This window comes from Panthera leo, chromosome F3, assembly GCF_018350215.1.
Source record: "Panthera leo isolate Ple1 chromosome F3, P.leo_Ple1_pat1.1, whole genome shotgun sequence".
Lineage (NCBI taxonomy): Eukaryota > Metazoa > Chordata > Mammalia > Carnivora > Felidae > Panthera > Panthera leo.
Genome location: NC_056696.1, coordinates 53344198 through 53365209, shown reverse-complemented (window position 1 = coordinate 53365209; position 21012 = coordinate 53344198). Strand labels below are relative to the sequence as shown.

The 21012-nt window shown below is 37.2% G+C and overlaps 1 protein-coding gene across 1 annotated transcript in view; it reads right to left on the bottom strand.

The window, feature by feature from the left end:
* Positions 1–892: 892 nt before the first annotated feature.
* Positions 893–21012, bottom strand: part of KCTD3 (potassium channel tetramerization domain containing 3) — a 54252-nt gene continuing 34132 nt past the window's right edge. The window contains exons 11-18 of the mRNA XM_042925073.1: positions 18907–18994; positions 18665–18781; positions 15863–16033; positions 11691–11846; positions 7603–7699; positions 3907–4091; positions 3682–3820; positions 893–2659 (exon numbers count right to left, since the gene is read on the bottom strand). Coding sequence (XP_042781007.1) covers positions 2101–2659; positions 3682–3820; positions 3907–4091; positions 7603–7699; positions 11691–11846; positions 15863–16033; positions 18665–18781; positions 18907–18994 — 1512 coding nt within the window. The 3' untranslated portion in view covers positions 893–2100. The remainder of the gene's footprint in view (positions 2660–3681; positions 3821–3906; positions 4092–7602; positions 7700–11690; positions 11847–15862; positions 16034–18664; positions 18782–18906; positions 18995–21012) is intronic.

The window sequence follows — 21012 nt, the reverse complement described above, 5'->3', positions numbered from 1 at the left end:
CAACCGGTATGATGGCACTTCTGAGTACTGCTTTGAAGTACAGAATTACTTGAAATACTCTCATCATGAGAATTAGAATTGTTCTCATTTGTCATTGAACACAAAGTATATAGATTCATCTCAATTTTTTTTTTCCTTTGGGTCACAAAAACCATAATGAGGTAGGTACAAGGAAAACACGCATAGCAGGGATCATCTGCTCAAGGTCACAAAGTGTCAGAATAGACTCAAAACCCATGCCCTAACATGAAGGTTCAAATTCCCGTAAGTGAAAGAGATCAAAAACATGTGACTCATAGTATACTGCAACCCGTGGTATAGTGAGTTGCCTATTTATGGGATTTTACTATAGAATAGTCTCCCCTACCCGCCCCCCTCGGCCTTTTTTAAAATTTTTAACATTTATTTATTTTTGAGAGACACAGCATGAGCAGGAGAGGGGCAGAGAGAGAGGGAGACACAGAATCTGAAGCAGGCTCCGGGCTCTGAGCTCTCAGCAGAGCCTGACATGGGCCTCGAGCTCACAAACTGCAAGATCACGACCTGAGCTGGAGTCAGATGCTTAATGGACTGAGCCACCCAGGCGCCCCCACCCCCGGCCTTTTATTAATGGAAAAGGCTGGGTAAATCATCAAAAATTTTTCTTTCATTTTCTCACTTGCCCCCACAACTTTTACAGGACAGTGATAATGAGAAAGAAGGGTATGGAGAGAATTACAAATCCTGGGTAATATGGAAATTATGCTCGGCCAAACATTTTCCCTCCACGATAACGTACATTAGCTTCCACCATGTTCCCTCCCCCTTTCTTACTGCAGGAAGAAGACATGAACAACCACATGCAGGTGTACTTCAAACAGGCCTTCTATTCCCTAAATAACCAAGAACGCAGTCTTATTTAATCGTTTTTATTAGACTTAATTGATAAATAAATACAAGAAAACTGTTGTGAAACCACGAGCAATAAACTTTAAAGAATTTATTTCAGCTTCACTCACTTGTATTTCTTGGAATGGGAATATATACATTATTCATCAATAAATGCTTAATGCTTTAAATTTACAATTACCCTATTTGCAGAAACTTGAAAATGATTCCAATTAAAAGAAAAAAGTACAAAAATTTGTCTTTTGTTCTTACAATTCAAAGTATATTTTAAAATAATACTTTTACAGCAGCCAAAACCTTTAACCAAAAATTGAGAACTGCGATTTCATAAGCTTAACAAAATGGCCACATTCTAACTTGATTATCTTTGTTATTAACAGTGGGGGAAAATATGGTGTATCCTAAATAAAACAAGGCAGGCTAACAACTAGTACAGCTTCCCTTCTGGGCACTCAAAAGCTCGATCCTGGATTATTATTTTTACTTCACCTGTTCAAACACAGACAACTGCTCCAACTTTAAAGGAAGTTTAAATGGATGTTCGGTATTTAACATGGATGATGCTTGGTAAAACTTAAGAACTCCAAAAATGAGAATCAGATAATGACCCACAATTAAAAAAAAAATACCCTAAGGGACTGACTACTATAGTGTTATCTGGTGTTCAATAGTGTTTTTTGAATTAGATGATATTTTTTCACAAACATAGCACCTCATTAAATATCTGGTAAACACTTGGCAATCACAGTAAGTGTTGGGAGACTAAATTCCAAAGAGAATTAACGTGATTCGCTTAACATAACCTTGCGAGACAAATCGCAAGCATTATCAAGGTTAGGAACGCACTGTTGGTCCCCGTGCCCTCAAAGGATGCTCACCTATTGTGGGCACTATCTTAGTAAGACTTGGTACTTTGCTTCCAAAATCTGGAGAGTAATGAAATATTGACATGGACTCTTGCTTTTTTCTTTCTTTTTTTTTTTTACAAACAATCTGTTAAATGTACTTGTAAAACTAAAAAAACTTTCCAAAAGGTCAAAAGAGATGTAATTATTTTCTCTCCTTACTCCAGGTAATTCTGTTTAAAAAGATATTGAATGAACTCCAGTTTTAATTTGCAAAGTTTTGGTGTAAAAGCTAATGTACTGAAATCCAGTAAAGTGTTCAACTTTTGTCTAAATTAACAAAACTACTATTCGTTTTGGTGAGTTCTCACAAGCTGTACTCTTGACCTGAGGAATCACTTTTTTTGTGCCGAGGAGACGGAGTGGTCTTTGTAGGAGATGGGGACGCGGTACCAGGTGAGTCAGTTCCTCCATCGGAAGTACTTGGTGATGATGCCAGATACGGAACTTTCTTTCTTCCAAGGAATCCTCCTCCTTCAAATCCCCCTTTCTTCCTTAACTCCATTTTATTTTCATTTTCTTCTTCTGATGACCTTTTCTTAGATTCCAGACCTTCAGCCACTTTATGCACTTCCAATCCACTATCTGATTCTCTCACACTTTTCACTTCTGTTCCAGGAGACTTTCTCTCCGATACACTACACTCCCCCGTTGCCCGCTTTACTTCGGCTTGTATTGGACCCAAGTTACCATTTTCAGGGACGGCTCGTTCTACATTTCTGTTCAAATTAACAGTCTGGAAGTCCCTATAACTGTGAAAGCTCTCAGTCCTCCTTGCTCTTGCTAACAAAGGACTCTCTCTGTAAGGCCTCATGGAACCGTAAGTGGCTGCTTCGTGGACAGTCTCATGGTGCTGGAGCTGAAGGCTGAAATACAGGTTTTATAAAAAATTACAGTTCAGATCACTTTCTGGGATTCTTCAGGGGCACATCTCATTAACTAAACTACAATGAAAAGGTATTATTTAAATATATAAAGAATGCATATCCTCATTTCTATATATAAAAATTCACTTAAGTACTCTATATATTATGGATTATTGTGTGTGTAGGTGTGTGTATGTTTATCAAATCACCAATGCAAATAATAACATACATATATTCAGCGAATCTGAATTTCTGAATAGCTGAAAAACGCTGGGGGAGGAAAAAAAAAACCTTTCAAACCAATATGGAACCAATATAATTTAGTCTTTGGTCCTGAATCCAAATTTTGGAATTTTTAAAAATGTGGTAACCAGAAGACATACAATGCTCCTGTATCGGAAGTACAGAATAACCAAACGTAAGCTTACACAGATGATGTAATCGCTTCAATTAATATCTCCCTGAGGCAACAGGAACAAAAAATCCACACACTATTCAAGGTGACATGTGTTTTTTCCATCTCCTTTGAATGAACTCTTGATCACATAATAGGCAACCAAATTGGCAGCAATTCACAAAGTAAGTTAAAAAGAAAAAATGGTTCTTAAATTTTTAAAGTTTATGTATTTATTTTTGAGAGAGAGAGAGAGAGAGAGAGAGAGAGAGAGAGAGAGAGAGAGAATCCCAAGCAGGTTCCACGCTGTCGGCACAGAGCCCAATTCACAGCTCGAGCTCACCAACTGTGAGATCATGACCTGAGTGGAAATCAAGAGTCAGCCACTTAACCGACCAAGCCCCCAGATGCTCTGGAAAAAATGTTCTTCTATAAAAAGAGCCAGATATGCTTATAGATGAGAAATTTAGTAAAATGTTTTTTAAAAAACTGAGTCAACAAAGTCAGAATTAAAAATGTGCCTTGAAAAATGATTCTTTCAACAACTATATGATTACAGTATCTCAGCCAATTTTCCCAAAAGCAATCAATTCAACTTATAAATACAATTTACGACTCTTTAACCTACCTAGAATTTGATTCACGGAGACGGCTGTGCTGAACCACAGAAGTTGCTGGACTGATGTTAGGAGTAGCACAGCGAGATGTGCTCAGGTCACACTGATCCAGTAATTTGAGTAGCTCTTCTTCAGTCGGACCACCTACATCTTAGGAAAACACACGCTCATTTTATCATCACTTCTGTCAAAAGCTTATTACCCTGCGGACAAACAACTTCCCACATGGAACCTACCCTTCTCTTCACTTTTGCTAACCATATCCATTGCCGTGGTCAGATCCCACATCTGAATGCTGCCATTTGTATGGCCTGTGAATAGGTAGCGCCTTGGCCTTGAGCCCATCCTACTGGATCCCTCACATTCTCTCACTGTAAATGAGGATATTGTTGTACAGTCAACAGCTTGGATCTCACAGATTCTGCAAAAAATATTGTATAGTTGTAAACCACGGGGGGCAAGTAACACATTCCAATTCAGATTTTTGAAATTGCTTATTAGCAAATTAGAGTTGACTATTCTATATATTTAAAACAGATCTAAAAAGTTCAAGGCAAGTCAACAGAAATAAGATTCAAGCCTTGTTTCTTTGAGTCTATAGAAAAGGCTGTTATAAAACAACATATTTAAATAATTATGAAATAAAGCAAATCATTTAAGTCCACCTTAAAAACAGAAAGAACCTTCATGGGAACTAATTCTTGAAAAGGAAGTTATAAACTAAAAAGGCAGAAACAAAAGCAAGTAGGCATGATATTGGAAAAGATCTTGAGAAGTCATTTAAAATGTATGTGGAAATTCAAGTCTGAAACCAGAAAAAAAAAATGTACAGGTCTAATGAGGTCTAAGTAGTATCCTCCATTAAGATAAGATTCTTAACTTTTTTAAAGGATTTTTATAACTATTTCACTGATTTTCATAAAGGACAAAAGGACCTAGAAAGAGCAATTATCACTTACATTTGACAAATAAAACAAACAAGGAATAATGTCAGCAAATGATTTGTCAAAATCGTGTAAAAGTTGACTGACTTTGCTTGACTGAATTATTTACCCCAGACTACTTCAAAACAAAGAGGCTTATTGAATGAATGAATGAATGAATGAATGTATGAATAAGTAAATAAATAGTACCAGGCAAATGCAAAGTCAAAAAGTAAAGGAGGGGTGCCTGGGTGGCTCAGTGGGTTGAGCATCTGGCTTCGGCTCAGGTCATGATCTCACCGTTGGTGAGTTCAAGCCCCGCGTTGGGCTCTGTGCTGACAGCTCAGAGCCCGGAGCCTGCTTCAGATTCTGTGGCCCCCTCTCTCTCCGCCCTACCCCTGCTTGTGTTCTGTCTCTGTCTTTCAAAAATGAATAAACATAATAAAACATTTTTTTTTTTTTAAATAAAGGAGGAAGGGGAAATACCATACTTATCAATGTGGGAAACACAGAATATGAAGCATAGCTGAGCCTCCTGGCAAGCACGGATAAAATGATGAGGGGAGAAGGGTTAATTACTGGACATCCACATATAGTGATAGAGGTCATCCTACTCTCATTCTCAACCAAAGGGAAAAACTTTCAATATTTTACCACTGTGTATAAAGTTTATTAAATTTGTTCTGTAGGCATTATTTATCAGATTAAAAAATCTGTCCTTTATTTTAAGCACTAAGATTCTTTTTTTTAACCATAAATGGGTGTGAAACTGTGAAATGCTTTTTCCTAACATAGTGAATTTACATTTTTAGTAATACCTATAAATTGATATAAAATATTTTTAAAATCTAAATTACTGTTCACATTTAAAACCAAATAAATCAAAATAAAATGACACAATATAAACCTACGTGCTTGAAAACAAACATGATTTTGCTTTTTGTTTTTCCTATGGGCTAGATTCCTTAGAATTGCTTCTTCCTTTAAATGCTGACAAGGTTTTTTCCCTGCCCACTTTCAATAAAACCTTTTCATTTCACTTCTCAGTATTAAGAAACTGAACAACTTTTATTTTTTAATTTATTTTTTTAATTTTTTTTTAACATTTATTTATTTTTGAGACAGAGAGAGACAGAGCATGAATGGGGTAGGGTCAGAGAGAGAGGGAGACACAGAATCTGAAATAGGCTCCAGGCTCTGAGCTGTCAGCACAGAGCCCGACGCGGGGCTCAAACTCACGGACTGTAAGATCATGCATGACCTGAGCTGAAGTCGGCCGATTAACTGACTGAGCCACCCAGGTGCCCCGAAACTGAACAACTTTTGAACAAAAGCTTTACTTAGCATTAGCCTCATAAAGGGATTTTTTTTTTTAATGCTTATATATTTATTTTGAGACAGAAAGTGGGAGCAGGGGAATGGCAGAAAGAGAGGGAGAAAGAGAATCCCAAGCAGGCTCTGTGCTGTCAGTGCAGAGCCCCAAGGTGGGGCTCGAACTCACCAACTGTGAGATCATACCTAAGCCAGATCAAGAGTCAGATGCTTAACCTACTGAGCCACCAGGCACCCCATAAAGAGTTGATTTTCTATTTAATTCTACAAAGTATTTTTTTTTATTTTTTCAAACATTTATTTATTTTTGAGACAGAGAGAGAGAGCATGAGCAGGGAGGGGCAGAGAAAGAGGGAAACACAGAATACGAAGCAGGTTCTAGGCTCTGAGCTATCAGCACAGAGACTGACGCAGGGCTCAAATTCAACGAACCACGAGATCATGACCTGAGCTGAAGTCGGACACTTAACCAACTAAGCCACTCAGGTGCCCCCAAAGTAATTTCTGATTATTTTTATAAATATAACTCTTCCTGTGGAATCGTGAATTTAAAAATTATAAAATTTGTTCTGTCATGCAGAGACTGTAGATGATAACACACTGCCACTGTTTAACCTAACACAGGAGGGAGGACATTGGAATTGAACAAGGATATGAAACACATTGTCAGAGGCTGTTATGCAGCAGTTTTAATACATGCTTGACGGCACCTTCACTAATATGCAGAGAAAATGATGAATCATGGTGATTTATAACATTTCTCAAGATAATAATCTGATCTCTAACTACATTACAGGCTTCTAATACATTTTCTTAAAAAGAAAAAGGTAACGAGAGTAGTTTAGTACTTAAAAATCATTCTCTAGAATCAATTCATTTAACACTTCCTGATGACTATATGCAATGAACTCTGATGGAAAGAAAATTTATCATCTCCAAGAGTTTGTTCATTAACATATTAGGAAATGAGAAACCACATGCTGAAGGGGAACAAGAGCAGTAGCGTTAGTAACATTAATATGAAAATCCATAAGCTTCTTAATGACTACTAGGTATGAATTCTACCTTTTTCATTTGTTTGGCGTGCAAAAAAATTTGTTTTTATAGAAGAGAAATGCACAGGTCAATCTGTTTGAGGTTTGAGGCTATATATAGTAATTTAAAAGAAGTACAATTTCACTCAAATGTTAAAAGGGGAAACTAATTTCTATTGGGCATCTGTTACTGTCTAGGACCATGAAAGATATTTCATGTTTTTAACTCATTTTATCTTAATGACATCCTTCCAAGGTAGTTGAACCTTATTTTATAAAGAAACTGGGGGCTCAGAGAAACAAAGTAACAAGTTGAATTTATGCAGCTAATAAGAGGAAGTGCCAAAATCAGAATTTAACTCAGCTGTCTGCCATCAAATTCATGGGTTCTTACTGTTATATCACGCATCCATAGTCTTCTTAACTGTTCACAGGATCAGTGAAAATCTTAAATAAATCCTAGAAGATTAAGTACTAAATATACTGTCTTAATTTTAAGCTAAAAAGATCCAAGGTAACGACTAGACTTCTTTTTTCAACAATTTGCTTCTGGTAGTACTTTTTATCAGTATGTCAAATTACACGTTTTTTGTTTTTTTTTTTTTAAAGACAAAAGTGACTTCTGAATACAAATAAAGTTTACCTTTTCCCAGTAGATGAGAGTCTTACAAACAGTTTGTTGGTGATGGGAACAACTTTCTGGATAAACACCTGTTGATCATCTCGTTCTCCAAAAGGCCCTTGGGTCAAAAAACAGACAATGTCAAAAGAAGTTAACTGAAATCCATTGGTTTCACTGAACAACAGAAATGTCAATACCAAAAAAAAAAAAAAAAAGGGGGGGGGGCATTTTTCACACCTGCCAATACCTGGCCTTATAGTCCACATCCCAGTCAGACAGAAAGTGCAGTGCTGCACATACTCCAACTTGCAGTAAGCATTTTTTAAAGAAATATGTAATATTTCAAATTCTATTTTATGCACTCAGCCTATTAAAGCTGAAGGCATTACTGTGCTGAAGACTATACATTGACAGCACTAGTACAAGACCTGTTAAAATACAGGTTCTACATCTATCATCTTTGAGAATGTGCGCCGTTTCTTATACCTTCAGAAAAAGCACACATAAATAAAATTAGTTTATGTATGGACTTTACTCTTTCTTGGAAAACCAAATGCAGAATCTTAAGAAATAAAGGGTGACTTCATTAAATAGAATTTAATTGGGCGCCTGGGTGGCTCAGTCGGTTGAGCATCCAACTCCGGCACAGGTCCTGATCTGACTTGTGAGTTCGCTGGCTTCAGATTCTGTGTCCCTCTTGTGCTCTGCCCCTCTCCCGCTCATGCTGTGTGTCTCTCTCTCTCAATAGTAAACATTAAAATAATAAATAAACAGAATTTAATTAACTAGAAGAAGCCTGTTGTATCCCACAAGGTTTTCAACGTAAAAGGAAAGATTCTTGTACCCCAATGTTTATAGCAGCACTTTCAACAATAGCCAAATTATGGAAAGAGCCTAAATGTCCATCAACTGACGAATGCATAAAGAAGATGTGGTTTATATATATACAATGGAATACTACTTGGCAATGAGAAAGAATGAAATCTGGCCACTTGCAGCAATGTGGCTAGAACTAGAGAGTGTTATGCTAAGTGAAATAAGTCAGGCAGAGAAAGACAGATACTATGTTTTCACTCACAGGTGGATCCTGAGAAACTTAACAGAAGACGATGGGGGAAGGGAAGGGGAAAAAAAAAGTTACAGAGAGGGAGGCTGGCAAACCATAAGAGACTCTTAAATACAAGAGGACAAACTGAGGGTTGACGGGGGCTGGGGGAGAGGGGAAAGTGGGTGATGGGCACTGGGGAGGGCACCTGTTGGGATGAGCACTGGGTATAAATACATAAATGCTAAAAAAAATAAAAAGAAAAAGATTCGATTATTTTTATTTTATTGTACTTGGCAAAGCAGGTATATGGCTCATGTATTTTAGAAAGATTCTGAACAACATTATAAAAAATGTGTTTCATGAAAAATTAAAAAAAAATTCTAGCAGTTCTTGTTTCTCATCATACTCATTAGCTAAAATAATACCAACTCATTGTTCATAAATGTATGTGATATAGGATACAATTTCATCTTAAGTGAATCATACCTAATTAATAAATGCAACAATAACACCTTTATTAGTTAGCAAATACATTATGGTTACTGTGTGCCACAGCAAACGCTCTGCACCTGACTCATTTTAATCATCATACATAAGGGATACACTATTATGATCTCCATTTTACAGATGAGAAAACTAAGGCACCAAGAGATTAGTTAACCAAAGATCTCAGAGGTCCTACCTAATGGAACTGGAGTTCAAATCCAAGATGTCTGGCTCTTCGCTAAGCTACGCACTTGCTCAGTTAGTGGACAATTTTCTCAAGTCTAATTCTATTGAGATGAAATGAGAGTCCTCATTCAATAACCCGTAACCAAAGTCAAAATAGTGATGATGGATAAAAACTAGAAATAAGGATTCTGGGACCGTATCTTCTCTCCCCTCAAACTATCTTCACGTGAGATGCTCACGTAGCTTAACTCATTGTAACTCAATTAATTATCCACACCTCCCTTCCTTAAAGTTTCTCCAACTCCTCTCCCCAAATTGGCTCCTTTCCTTCAGAACATAAATATCCTCAGGTCTCTCCTATCTTCAATGGGGAAGAAGAGAGTAGGGAGTCAGAAAGATGGCCTTTGAACCATTTTCTTTCTAACTAGATCCATTACTTCTTTCTTTCATGGTTGCCTCCAGTATTTATTCAATTGACCACTGCAATCTAGATTCCACCCATACATAGAAGCCTACAGACACTGGACTTTCTATTCTGTTCCACTATCCTGAATGTCTATCTCTTAAGAAATTTTTTTTATGAGAACTATAAAGGAAAAAAAAAAAATCTCCCTGCCCTCTTTCAAACAGTTTACAAGGCTGTTGTAATTTCCAGGGCTGTTTCTAAACATCTTTTCTTTCATATTGTACATGTCCTCCCTGATCTGACCTCTGCCTATCCACTCAGTCTCATGCCCTACTATTCTCACCCACATACCACCAATTAATGACTTTTCCGCCATTTTCCAAATTTGCCAGGTAAGACTTCAACCCTTACCCATCCTTCATGTCTCAGTTCAAACACTGAGACCTCTACTAAGTGTTCTCTGAATGTCAGTTTCCACCAGTGTAAGTGGAGGATAATATCTTCCTCATACAACTATCAAAAAAAGTAAATGAGACTGTATGTCACGATTACCCAGCAAGCAGACTAGCACTATCTCCCCTTGGTGTTTTTGCCCCATGCGATTGTTTGCTTTTTGTTTCTACTGGTCACCACACTGTGACTGGAGGTTCACCGGAGTTTTTTTGTTTTGTTTTTTTCTTAAGATTCCTAATGCTTGGAGCAAAGGTACTCAATAAAATTCTGTGGATGCTACAACTCAAACCTGCACAATGTTACTGTCAATTAATTGTATCTCAATAAAACAAGCAAGACATTTGTTGAGGAGATAAAACTAAACTTACAGTGCCTAGATCACAGAGAAAACTGGGTCACAGAGCAATTGTTAAAATCAACAAAGCTGAGTGTTTCTTTTTCTAAAATACTAAGACAGTCATACTATAATTCTCGTAAATAGCTTGTATTTTTTAAAGGTAACTATTTTAAAATCTTTACTGTGAGAGCATATTCTGGCTGAACATACATTTAAATGTTTCACATAAAACAATTCTAATAAAACAACTCTAATGTACTCCTTTCTATCAGTGCTATAATTTCTGCTTATATAAAAAAAAAATGATCAGAAAGGCACATGGGTTAATGAACAAGTCCCATAGAACTATTATATACAGTGAAGATACAACATACAGAATCTTCCAAAAAGACAATGATCTGTCTCTGTGAAGACTGCACATATGCTTGTATGTGTGAGTATCCACATGCACACGTGTCGTACGGTATATAGAGGGACAAGTCAAATCAACTTTATATACTCTTTTGCTGAAATCAGAGCATATCAATGGAGATATGCTTATTATTTCCCGATGGCCATTGCAATGCCATCAAAACAACTGTTAGCACATAACACCGCCAGCCCTGCTCTAGCTTCAACTTTTATTTTCAGGGGCACCTGGGTGGCTCAGTCAGTTAAGCATCTGACTTTGGCCTAGGTCATGATTTGCGGTTCTTGAGTTCAAGCCCCGCGTTGGGCTCTGTGCTGACAGCTCAAAGCCTGGGGCCTTTCTTTTCAGATTCTGTGTCTCCCTCTCTCTTCCCCTCCCCCACTCACACTCTATCTCTCTCGCGCGCTCTCAAAAATAAATATTAAAAAAAATTATTTTCAGATTATTAGCAATAAAAGAAAACAACCTGCACGTTTCAAATGTGCACAGCTATCATGGCTTTTAATCATAAACAAAAGTGGTTAGCATTTGGAGATATTATTTAAAAAAGGAAATGATAAATAGACGAAAATTTGCTCAACTTTTTAAACAAAAAATATGCCATAGTTGGTGAATTTATAGAACTAAATAAGAAAACACACTAAATTTCTGTTTTAAATGAGTTTCAAAATTGAAGTGAAAACTTCTATTTGAAACTCATTTTTAGGTTTCTCTTTACAGTTAGCATACTACTTTTGCATTGCCCACAAAGTATTTGAAAGTGCCCCCAAATTATCCAGCCCACCTATGTCGTTTCCAGAGGAATAGCTTCCATGACTTTCTGTCTCCTCCAGAGACAGTATCTTGAATGATGCTAAAGGAGTAGAACCTGGCTGAGTAGAGATCATTCCTCTGAATCGTGTTACTGTCCATGTCCGGACATGATTATTATCTGCACACACTAGGAAAGAGAACATAAAAAAGTTGTTAAATATAGATTATAAGAGCACCAACAGGGGCACCTGGGTGGCTCAGTTGGTTAAGCATCCAACTTCAGCTCAGGTCATGATCTCACAGTCCGTGAGTTCGAGCCCCACGTCGGGCTCTGTGCTGACAGCTCAGAGCCTGGAGCCTTCTTCAGATTCTGTGTCTCCCTCTTTCTCTGCCCCTCCCCTGCTCATGCTGTGTGTGTCTCTCTCTCTCAAAAATAAATAAAAACATGAAAAAAAATTTAAAAAAAAAAGAGCACCAACAATATCACTGTTTTTGTGTGTAACTTTTTAAACTGTGATCTATATTAAATAGATCATAGCACATTTTGAGTGGCAAATGACGTATTTTATCCTAAAATTATACTTAATCTGTACCTGGCCAACAAAAATGAAAGAACTGAATATAATTTACCTTGAGGCAAACATAAGGTATGTAAGTAAATCTATGGGTCCTTACAAAAGTAGCGTGTAAAATATAATTGGAGGAAATGTTTAAAGAAAAATGCACGCAAGATAAAAGATGCTATTATTCTTAGCTGTGACTAAACTACAGAGTAAATGAGTTACCCAGCCTATTTTTCTTCAACCATAGAAACTGCTTCTGCTTATGTTACTGAAACATAAACAACCTAGATCAGGAGTTACTGAAAATTTATGGACACAAATTACATTTGTCAAAAAGCTTGTATCACCTACTCATAGTTATATTAAAGAAAACTAAGATAAAGTTAAGAACTATTCTATATAAGAGAGTCTACATTTAAGAAACATACTCCAATTAGGTTTTTTTTTTAATGTAAATAATATTAAGTGGATACATATTAAGGTATCTCCTACCAAGTACCCTACCTATTGTTTCTTGATCTGAGGAACTGCTCCTTTAGAAAATACAAACCAGCAATTGATACTGTTAATACAAAAAAAAAAAAAAAAAGTACTTTCGTGGCATCCCTTAATAAAAAAGTGTACTTTTTAATGGAAAAGTACAACTTATTCGGTTTTCAGAGAATGTGCTATTCTTAGCAATGAGCTATGAACCCATCAGTAAATACTAGGAAAGTATTCAAACTTTCTTATAGATACATCTTTCTCACTGGGTAAAATGCCACAGCTGCATATTTTAAACAAAACTTTAGAAATTTAATTTTGACAAATAGCAATAAAAATTCAAAGTATACAGCTGTTACATTATCTAACAAAATTCTCCTATCTCAGGATGTCAGTTTCTGGTGAAAAAGGAGACATTTAGTTCTAGGCTGCTTTATCAGCTTCATAGAAAATAATTTCCTATTTCACTAATAAGGTTACTAGAATTCAGAAATATACCTTAAAAAAAAATCTTAAACACTTTTAGTTGACTCAATAGGCAATTTAGTTATTTTGTTAAAAATAATCATTACAGTTTTAAGACATGAAAACTAACACTATAGGAAAAAGAATGTCATTACATTCATGTCAATATCCACCAGGTGGCAGAATGATGTAACGGAGTATACATAAAATACTCTACATTTGTAGCTCAACTGGACATTTTTCTTGACAAATTTATTTAAATTTTAAACCTACATGAAACATTTGATGTTAAATGCAGATTTTACGATGTAGTTCTTTGGCGTCTCATCCTGCAATAACATCGTCACCATCAAAATAACAGCAATTACTACTAAGTGTGGTCATCACAATAGCCTTGCAAAACAGTCTTATTTTCTCACAGGATCAAATTACCTCATTTTACATAACATTTATTCAGCATCTTGTACGTGTGGAGAAGTATGCTAAGTGCTGAGAACAGAATAAACAAGCTTCTGCTGCTGTAAAACTTATATTCTAGAAGAGGGGGGCAGATGATAAACAGGCAAAGAAATGATCAAGTGAAAAGTCCACAAAGAAAACAAATCGAGAGGAGATGATGACAGAGAAAGTGACCTGATAGAGGTTTGGCTAATTTAGGCTGGGTGGCCTCACTGAGAAGGTACTGGAAATGGGACCTGAATGACAGGACAGCTGCCAAACAAACATCTAGGGGCAAAACAGTTCAACTAAAAAGAACGAGTGCAAAAGTTCTGCGGCATTTCTAAGAAATCGAAAGCCTTTAAAGGGTTAGGGTATTGTGAGCAATACGTGACATGAAGCATAGGGAGGAAAAGAGGCCTGAAAAGACAGGACCCATAACAGGAAGAACACTACTAGTTTATTTATAATACAGTAGGGTACAGCAGGATACCATAAGAAGCCACCGGGAATCAGACATGGTTCACATTTTCAGAAGATCTTTCTGGATGCTATGTACCATAAAGAACATGTACCATAGAAAGGCAAGACAGACGGGCACCCGGGTGGCTCAGTCGGTTGGGCATCTGACTCTTGACTTTGGCTCAGGTCATGATCTCATGGTAAGTGGGACTGAGCCCCACGTCAGGCTTTGTGCTGACAGCATGGAGCCTGCTGGGATTCTCATTCTCCCTCCCTTTTCGCCCCTCCCCCATGTACCCACACACATGCTCTCTCTCTCTCTCAAAACAGATAAACATTTTAAGAAAAGGCGAGACAGAAACAGGCAAAACAACTCAGCTCCGTGATCTAGGGGAGAAATGATCTGAGCTACCAAGTTGGCAGCAATGGACACCGAATGGTCAGATTTGTGATGTAGGTTGAAGCAAAGCCAGAAGGACTTACAGACAGATTACACGTTTGTGTGGGTGAGAGAAAGGAAGGAATCAAAGGTGATTCTTGGGTTTTCAGCTTGACGAAATAAGCAGATGGTGATGTGTACTAAGATGGCCTCTGAGAGAAAAATCAAAAGTGCCATTTACCCAGGTTAATTCTGACATGTCTCTGAAACACATGACCAGAGACAGGCACTGGACATACAAGCTTGGAACTGTGCGAATGGTCGCAAGTGGACAGTCTAGGAGTCACTGGCATATAGATGATAACACTCAAATCTGCAGGAAAACTACAGACAAGGAAGAATGGAGAATCTAGGAAAGAGCTCTGAGGCAATCCAACACTTAGTCATTGGGCAAAAGAGGAGGAACCAGCAAAAGCATGAGAAAGACTCTCCAGTGAGGCAGGTGAGTTGCTTTATGAGAGCCTGAAGAGGAGACTGATTATTTCAGGGAGGCACAATTATACTCAAAACAATCAGACTTTATACTCAAATAATTAGATATCAATAAAGACATACTCATCCACCCACGCACCCACCCACCCATCCATCCATTCATGGACAACGTACTTTAGCTCCATTTAGTGTTTAATCAGACTGGAGATGAGTGAAAGATGCATCACCTTTTAATATTATGTAGTCTTCATATAAACAAACTTGATAGATGAAAATGATGCTTATAAAAAGTTTAAGTTAGGCAGGAACTGATCTACAAAAGATTTAATGTAAGAGCAAGCTCTACTGACACACCTGACTCAAAATTACATTAAAATGAAGCCTTTTTGAAATCATCATACACAATGAACCTCATCAATGGAATTTTACTGTGATCACTACGCTCTGTGTGTCACATATTTGAATCATTTTTAATACAGTATCTAATTAGTATTTACATTAAAAAAAAACTTTATGACTAAGAAACAACTCACAGAAATGTAATTCTCTTCAAGTAATCTCTTTATACATTCTACTAGTTTTTAATATTTTTAGAAAACGATCAACAAATACACACATATATCTACAACTTTAGCTTTAAATCTTAAGAAAATACAACCAAATTTATATAAAATTCATACTTGGAAAACTTCTCTATTCCATCTCAACAGGATTATAATAAATATTTTAAAATAAAATGTGCCATGAGAACAAAATATTAGAATAGAGAATAAATAAAAGATACGGTTAACTCTTCCCAAATTCATATATAAATACATGTGTATATACACATTCTTTCCATTTGTAGGAGTGTGGGAAATTACCCACAAGGCAAGGCTGCACATGAAGCACACTCCTCACCAGTACCTAAAATCACTTTACCTGATACAAGATGCTTCTCAGATAGCATGATTTTTGTAACAGGACTTCGATGAACTGTGAAAGTCTGAAAAAGCTGAGGGCCCGAGCCCACCGTCTCTGGGTGCTGAACAATCACTCGCACAGCTCCGGAGCTCGTACCATAAGCAATCTCAATCCAGTTACCAGACACACCTGCACGAGGTCAGAAGTGGAAAGGCGGCGTATCAGATGATGACAGAAAGGGATAAAAGAGGCAGTGCTTTTCTAAGTCCCCAGATCCAGCTGAGCCCAGAAACCCTAAGACCTCTCTGACCAACTTCGAATCATGATTTCCTTTGCAAGTCATTTCCTAACCCTCACTCCCAGATAGATCTGTTCACCCCTCCCCTGGACTGTATGTTATGCTCTAGCACAGCAACTGTAACAAACCAATCCGCTATTTCCAAGTCTATCTACCTCTATTCGTCACTGAGACAGACTGAATCACAGTCATCCTTACAGAGTGCCTGAGACACAGCAAGTCCTCAATAGATGTTTAAAGAGTTAGTAAATCTGACATGCTAAGAACACCACTGACGCAACACAGTATTCCTAAAGCAATATTCCATATTATTTCTAGTCTATTCATAGTCTAGTCTAAGACCATGTTTTACTTATTTTAAATTTTTTTATTATTACTTTTTAAGTTTATTTATTTACTTATTTTTATTTTTTTATATAATTTATTGTCAAATTGGTTTCCATACAACACCCAGTGCTCATCCCAACAGACGCCCTCCTCAATGCCCATCACCCACTTTCCCCTTTCCCCCTTCCCCCATCCCCCATCAACCCTCAGTTTGTTCTCAGTATTTAGGAGTCTCCTATGGTTTGCCTCCTTCCCTCTCTGTAACTCCCCCCCCCCACCCCCACCGGTCTTCTGTTAAGGTTCTCAGGATCCACCTATGAGTGAAAACATACAGTATTTGTCTTTCTCTGCCTGACTTATTTAATTTTTTTTTAATTTATTTTTTGAGGGAGAGAGAGAAAGAGACAGAAAGAGTGTGAGGAGGGGAGGGGCAGAGAGAGGGAAACACAGAATCTGAAGCAGCTAAAGGCTCTGAGCTGTCAACACAGAGCCCAACATGGGGCTAAACCCATGGACCGCGAGATCATGACCTGAGCTGAAGTCAGATGCTTAACTGACTGAGCCACCCAGGCGTTCTTACTTTTACTTTTGCTATATTATTTAATCTTTCTTGAATAATCAAGTATATACTATTTAACAAATTCAAAATACTTAGCTCTGAAACAAATACACCGGTGTCTCTTCTAATCACGTACAGCTCATCATGTGAAGTTCATCTGTGGCTTTTTTGAATGAATGAATGAATGAATGAATGTCCAGGGGCACCTGGGTGGCTCAGTCACTTAAGCATCTGACTCTTGATTTCAGCTCAGGTCATGATCTCATGGTTCATGAGTTTGAGCTCAACATCGGGCTCTGTACTGACAGCACAGAGCCTGCTTGGGAGTCTCTCTCTCTCTCTGCCCCTCCCCAATGTGCGCATGTGCTCTCTCTCTCTCTCTCTCTCTCAAAATACATAAATAAGCATTAAAAAGGAAGAAAAAAAAAGTGCCCAAACTCTACCACATATTTAAAGACAGAATGGAGTTCAGTGACCTATGTACTTAAAAAGGTTCACAGAGAACTTCTTGGATTTAATAGTTACCCTTCCTGATTTACCCAAAAATATCTGAATCAAAAGAGAAAGAACATAGCATAGGAAACACTTCTCATAACCTAAAAAGTGACTCCATTCTTCCCCTGCCATTGCAAAAGAAATTTTCTCCTCCCTTTTTAATTAGATTTAAAAAATGTACATCTCATTCTAGAGCAGAGGTGAGCAAACTTTCTGTAAAAGGCTAGATGGCAAATATTTTAAACTATGCATGCCATACAGTCTGTCATAACCATACAACTCTGTCAACTGTTGCCCAAAGCAGCCAATGCAATATGTAAGACCATCGATAAAAAGGGCAGTTTGCTGACCCATTCAGCATAACAGTTGAAATCCTACTATAATTTTAAATAAAATCATCTGCATAAATTAGAATATTTATTTCACATTAAAGATAACGATTTCTTTCAATGAAGTCAATAAAATGATGATTTAACACAAATAACATTCAAATTTATTAATGTTACTGGACACATGTTAATATTTCCTAGAATTCTTTTCATTTAAATTTTCAACTTTCTATTTATGTTTATCTTTCAATCTAAAATATAAAAATATAAAAAATATAATAAAAATCCTTAATTTACAGAACAGATTTGTTAATTTCATTGCAATGACCTTTGAAAGATAATGAAAGCTACAGATACTAAACCTCCAAATAAAATGTCTTTTCCCATAACTTAAAAATTTCCCAAGGGAACAAGGCAATATCCACAAGAGATTAACAGTCTAAGAGCCTTCTTGCTTTCAGCTGAAAAAAACAAAAGCTTCTAATTTCAAAACAAAATAAGCTAGGGTAAATAGGAAGGTCAATGTGCAAATTGTTTTTTTAATAATTTTAGTCAATACTATTATCATATGACTTAAATATAATTCAGAAGAAGAAAAGTTCTAACTTCCCACCTCAACTTATGCTTGTTTAATCGTCACGTTTAACTTTAATACATAACGAATATGAACTGTAAACTAATAGAGATGATACTCTTAGAACTGCAGTTCTCAAAGAGAAAGGACTGGATTAGTTTTAGCATAATAAACCAATAAATAAACATACATTCTCAGAAACGGTCAAGAATTTATCAGAACGCTGCCATGTACTAACTTGTTTTGGGTGTGAGGTAAACACTCAGCGCAGTAATGGCATCATTTGAAGGATCGTGATAAAGCTCGGTTACAAGAAGATCATTATCTTTCATTCTCAAAGGAAACTTCTGCATATCTAAAAAACCCCAAAAATTTTAAATAATATTAAAATAGTGCATCTACTTAAAACTACAGAAGGCAATATTTTATTTTTAAAAACTGATATAAGATAGGACCAGGGTTAAACACCCATAAGCTTACCGATGTAATATATTGATCCATTGTTACATCCCAATAGAAGGAATGAGCCAGCAGTGTCGTAACTGGTTATAGGGACAACATCTTGAACCTGATGTAGGAAGATTATTATTAGATGTTAAATATTAATAATTTGTATTTACTGCTCAATTTCCTTAAAAATTTGACACTTTTAACAATAGCAACGACAACAAAACTCACTAGGGGCGCTTGGCTCGCTATATCAGTAGCGTGGGCGACTCTTAATGTGGGTGTTGTGAGTTTGAGCCCCACACTGGGTGTGGAGATTACTCAATGAAATTAAAAAAACCAAACCACTAATATCTAATTTAAATAGGACTTAGAAAATTACTTTCTTTAGTTCCCACAGGGAACTGTGAAGAGCTGTCAATACAGGTCCTTTTAAAGCTTTTTTTTTAAAAAAAATGTATTTCCAAAGGCAGCACTGTCCTATCAGAATTCCCATGGATTATCTCTTTTCTCTGCAAGTGGTTGTGAGCTCACAGCACGCATTAAAGTTGAAGGCACAATCTGACCAGGTCCCTTCCTCCTTCTCTCTTCTATATAAGAGATTAAATGGCCTGCCTAAATTCATGTAGTAAGGGACAGAACTAGAAAACAGACTCATCGCCAAATAGCACTTGGTCCCTTGATAATTTATCACCATGTCTTTGACAAAATGGTAATCTCTATCTTCATTCTGCTGTAGACCCCTGTTTCCTAGGAAATGGCAGGACAAAAAAATTCCGTTAAGCTTTTGTGTTTTCAAGTACTAGAATAAAAAAGTCAGCTTCCCGAGCAAATCAGTCTAGTTAAAAATTAATAACTGCCTATATGTGTGCTACAAGAAAAGCAAAGGGCACAATTTTACTAGAAAACAAAGCAACAAACAAAAAATGTTTTTTAGAGCAGTGGCAATAAGATCAAAATGAATCTTCCCTATGCATAGCCAGGTGAGAGTCACATGAAACTTCACAGATGACATTTAAATGAGCTATTTCTCATGTATCAGGTATTACCCGAGAGAAAGAGTAACTGGGCTGGATAAGGGATGTGAGACATCACTTGCTCTGTAAGAGCTTGTAAACTTGAGGGCAAGAAAGGAAAAAAAGAAAATCACAGTGTGAGAGGCCCTAAAATAGAGTGTGCTACACCAGAGAGCAGGGAGGACTCTCATCTCAATCCCAGGGAGGGGTTTAAAAGGGCAAAGATCAGGGAAAAGTTCAGAAAGGGAGCGAAGCATGAAAATTGAAAAAGTCAAATATGAGTTAGGTAGAGGAAGGGCCATGTCAAACAGAACAGCAAGTATAAAAGTGTACAATATGGGTCCCTTCTAAATAAAAGGAACAAATTTAACCAAAAGCTAAAAGTTGGAAGCAATGATTCCTCTAAAGCTGCATGCATATGACCCTAATTCCTGCGTGAACCTTCTGGTGTCGTACACGGAAATATCTCAAAGACTCAATTACCATCCCCCCACCCCCACCCCTGCACTAACCTCAGGTCAGGGTTTCCGTTTCATCAGAGCTAATGAGTTTTGTAGCAGGTAAACCCTGAGAGCCTTTCAGTGATATGAGTAAAGGTGTCTGAAGAATGGAGGGAAGGCTGCTTTAATGCCAATGACGAGTTTTCTCATGCCAAGTTCATTTTTTTTAGTTCCAATACTCTAGGAAGAACTTCAACTCCTACCCCAGAATCTTGAGAGTAGGGGGATGGGGACAGATAAGGGAATGAGATTCCTCTCCTTTTAGATCCCTTATCAATGAAAGAGTGGCTGCAGCCTGGAGCGTCCCAACACACATCCAAGGCAAACATTTCTACCATTGGTTCTCTGGGAAGATAGGCTCTAAGACCAGAACCTTCTACAACCTCTTTTTCTGCAACCCTTGACCCAAATCCTGCTTTTCCTACATGTCTACCCCTCAGTACAAGAAGAACAGAGAAAGCAGAGGATGAGTAAATTATAGAGGTAGGTGTTAGGACTGAGTTCTTCTCTCCTAGCATAAGCGAGAGACAGTCATTCTGGGGCCTCTTCTTCCTTATCCTGACAACTTCACATCAAGAACCTGAGAAATCGTACTGATTAATGTATTTGGTTCAGACATGATG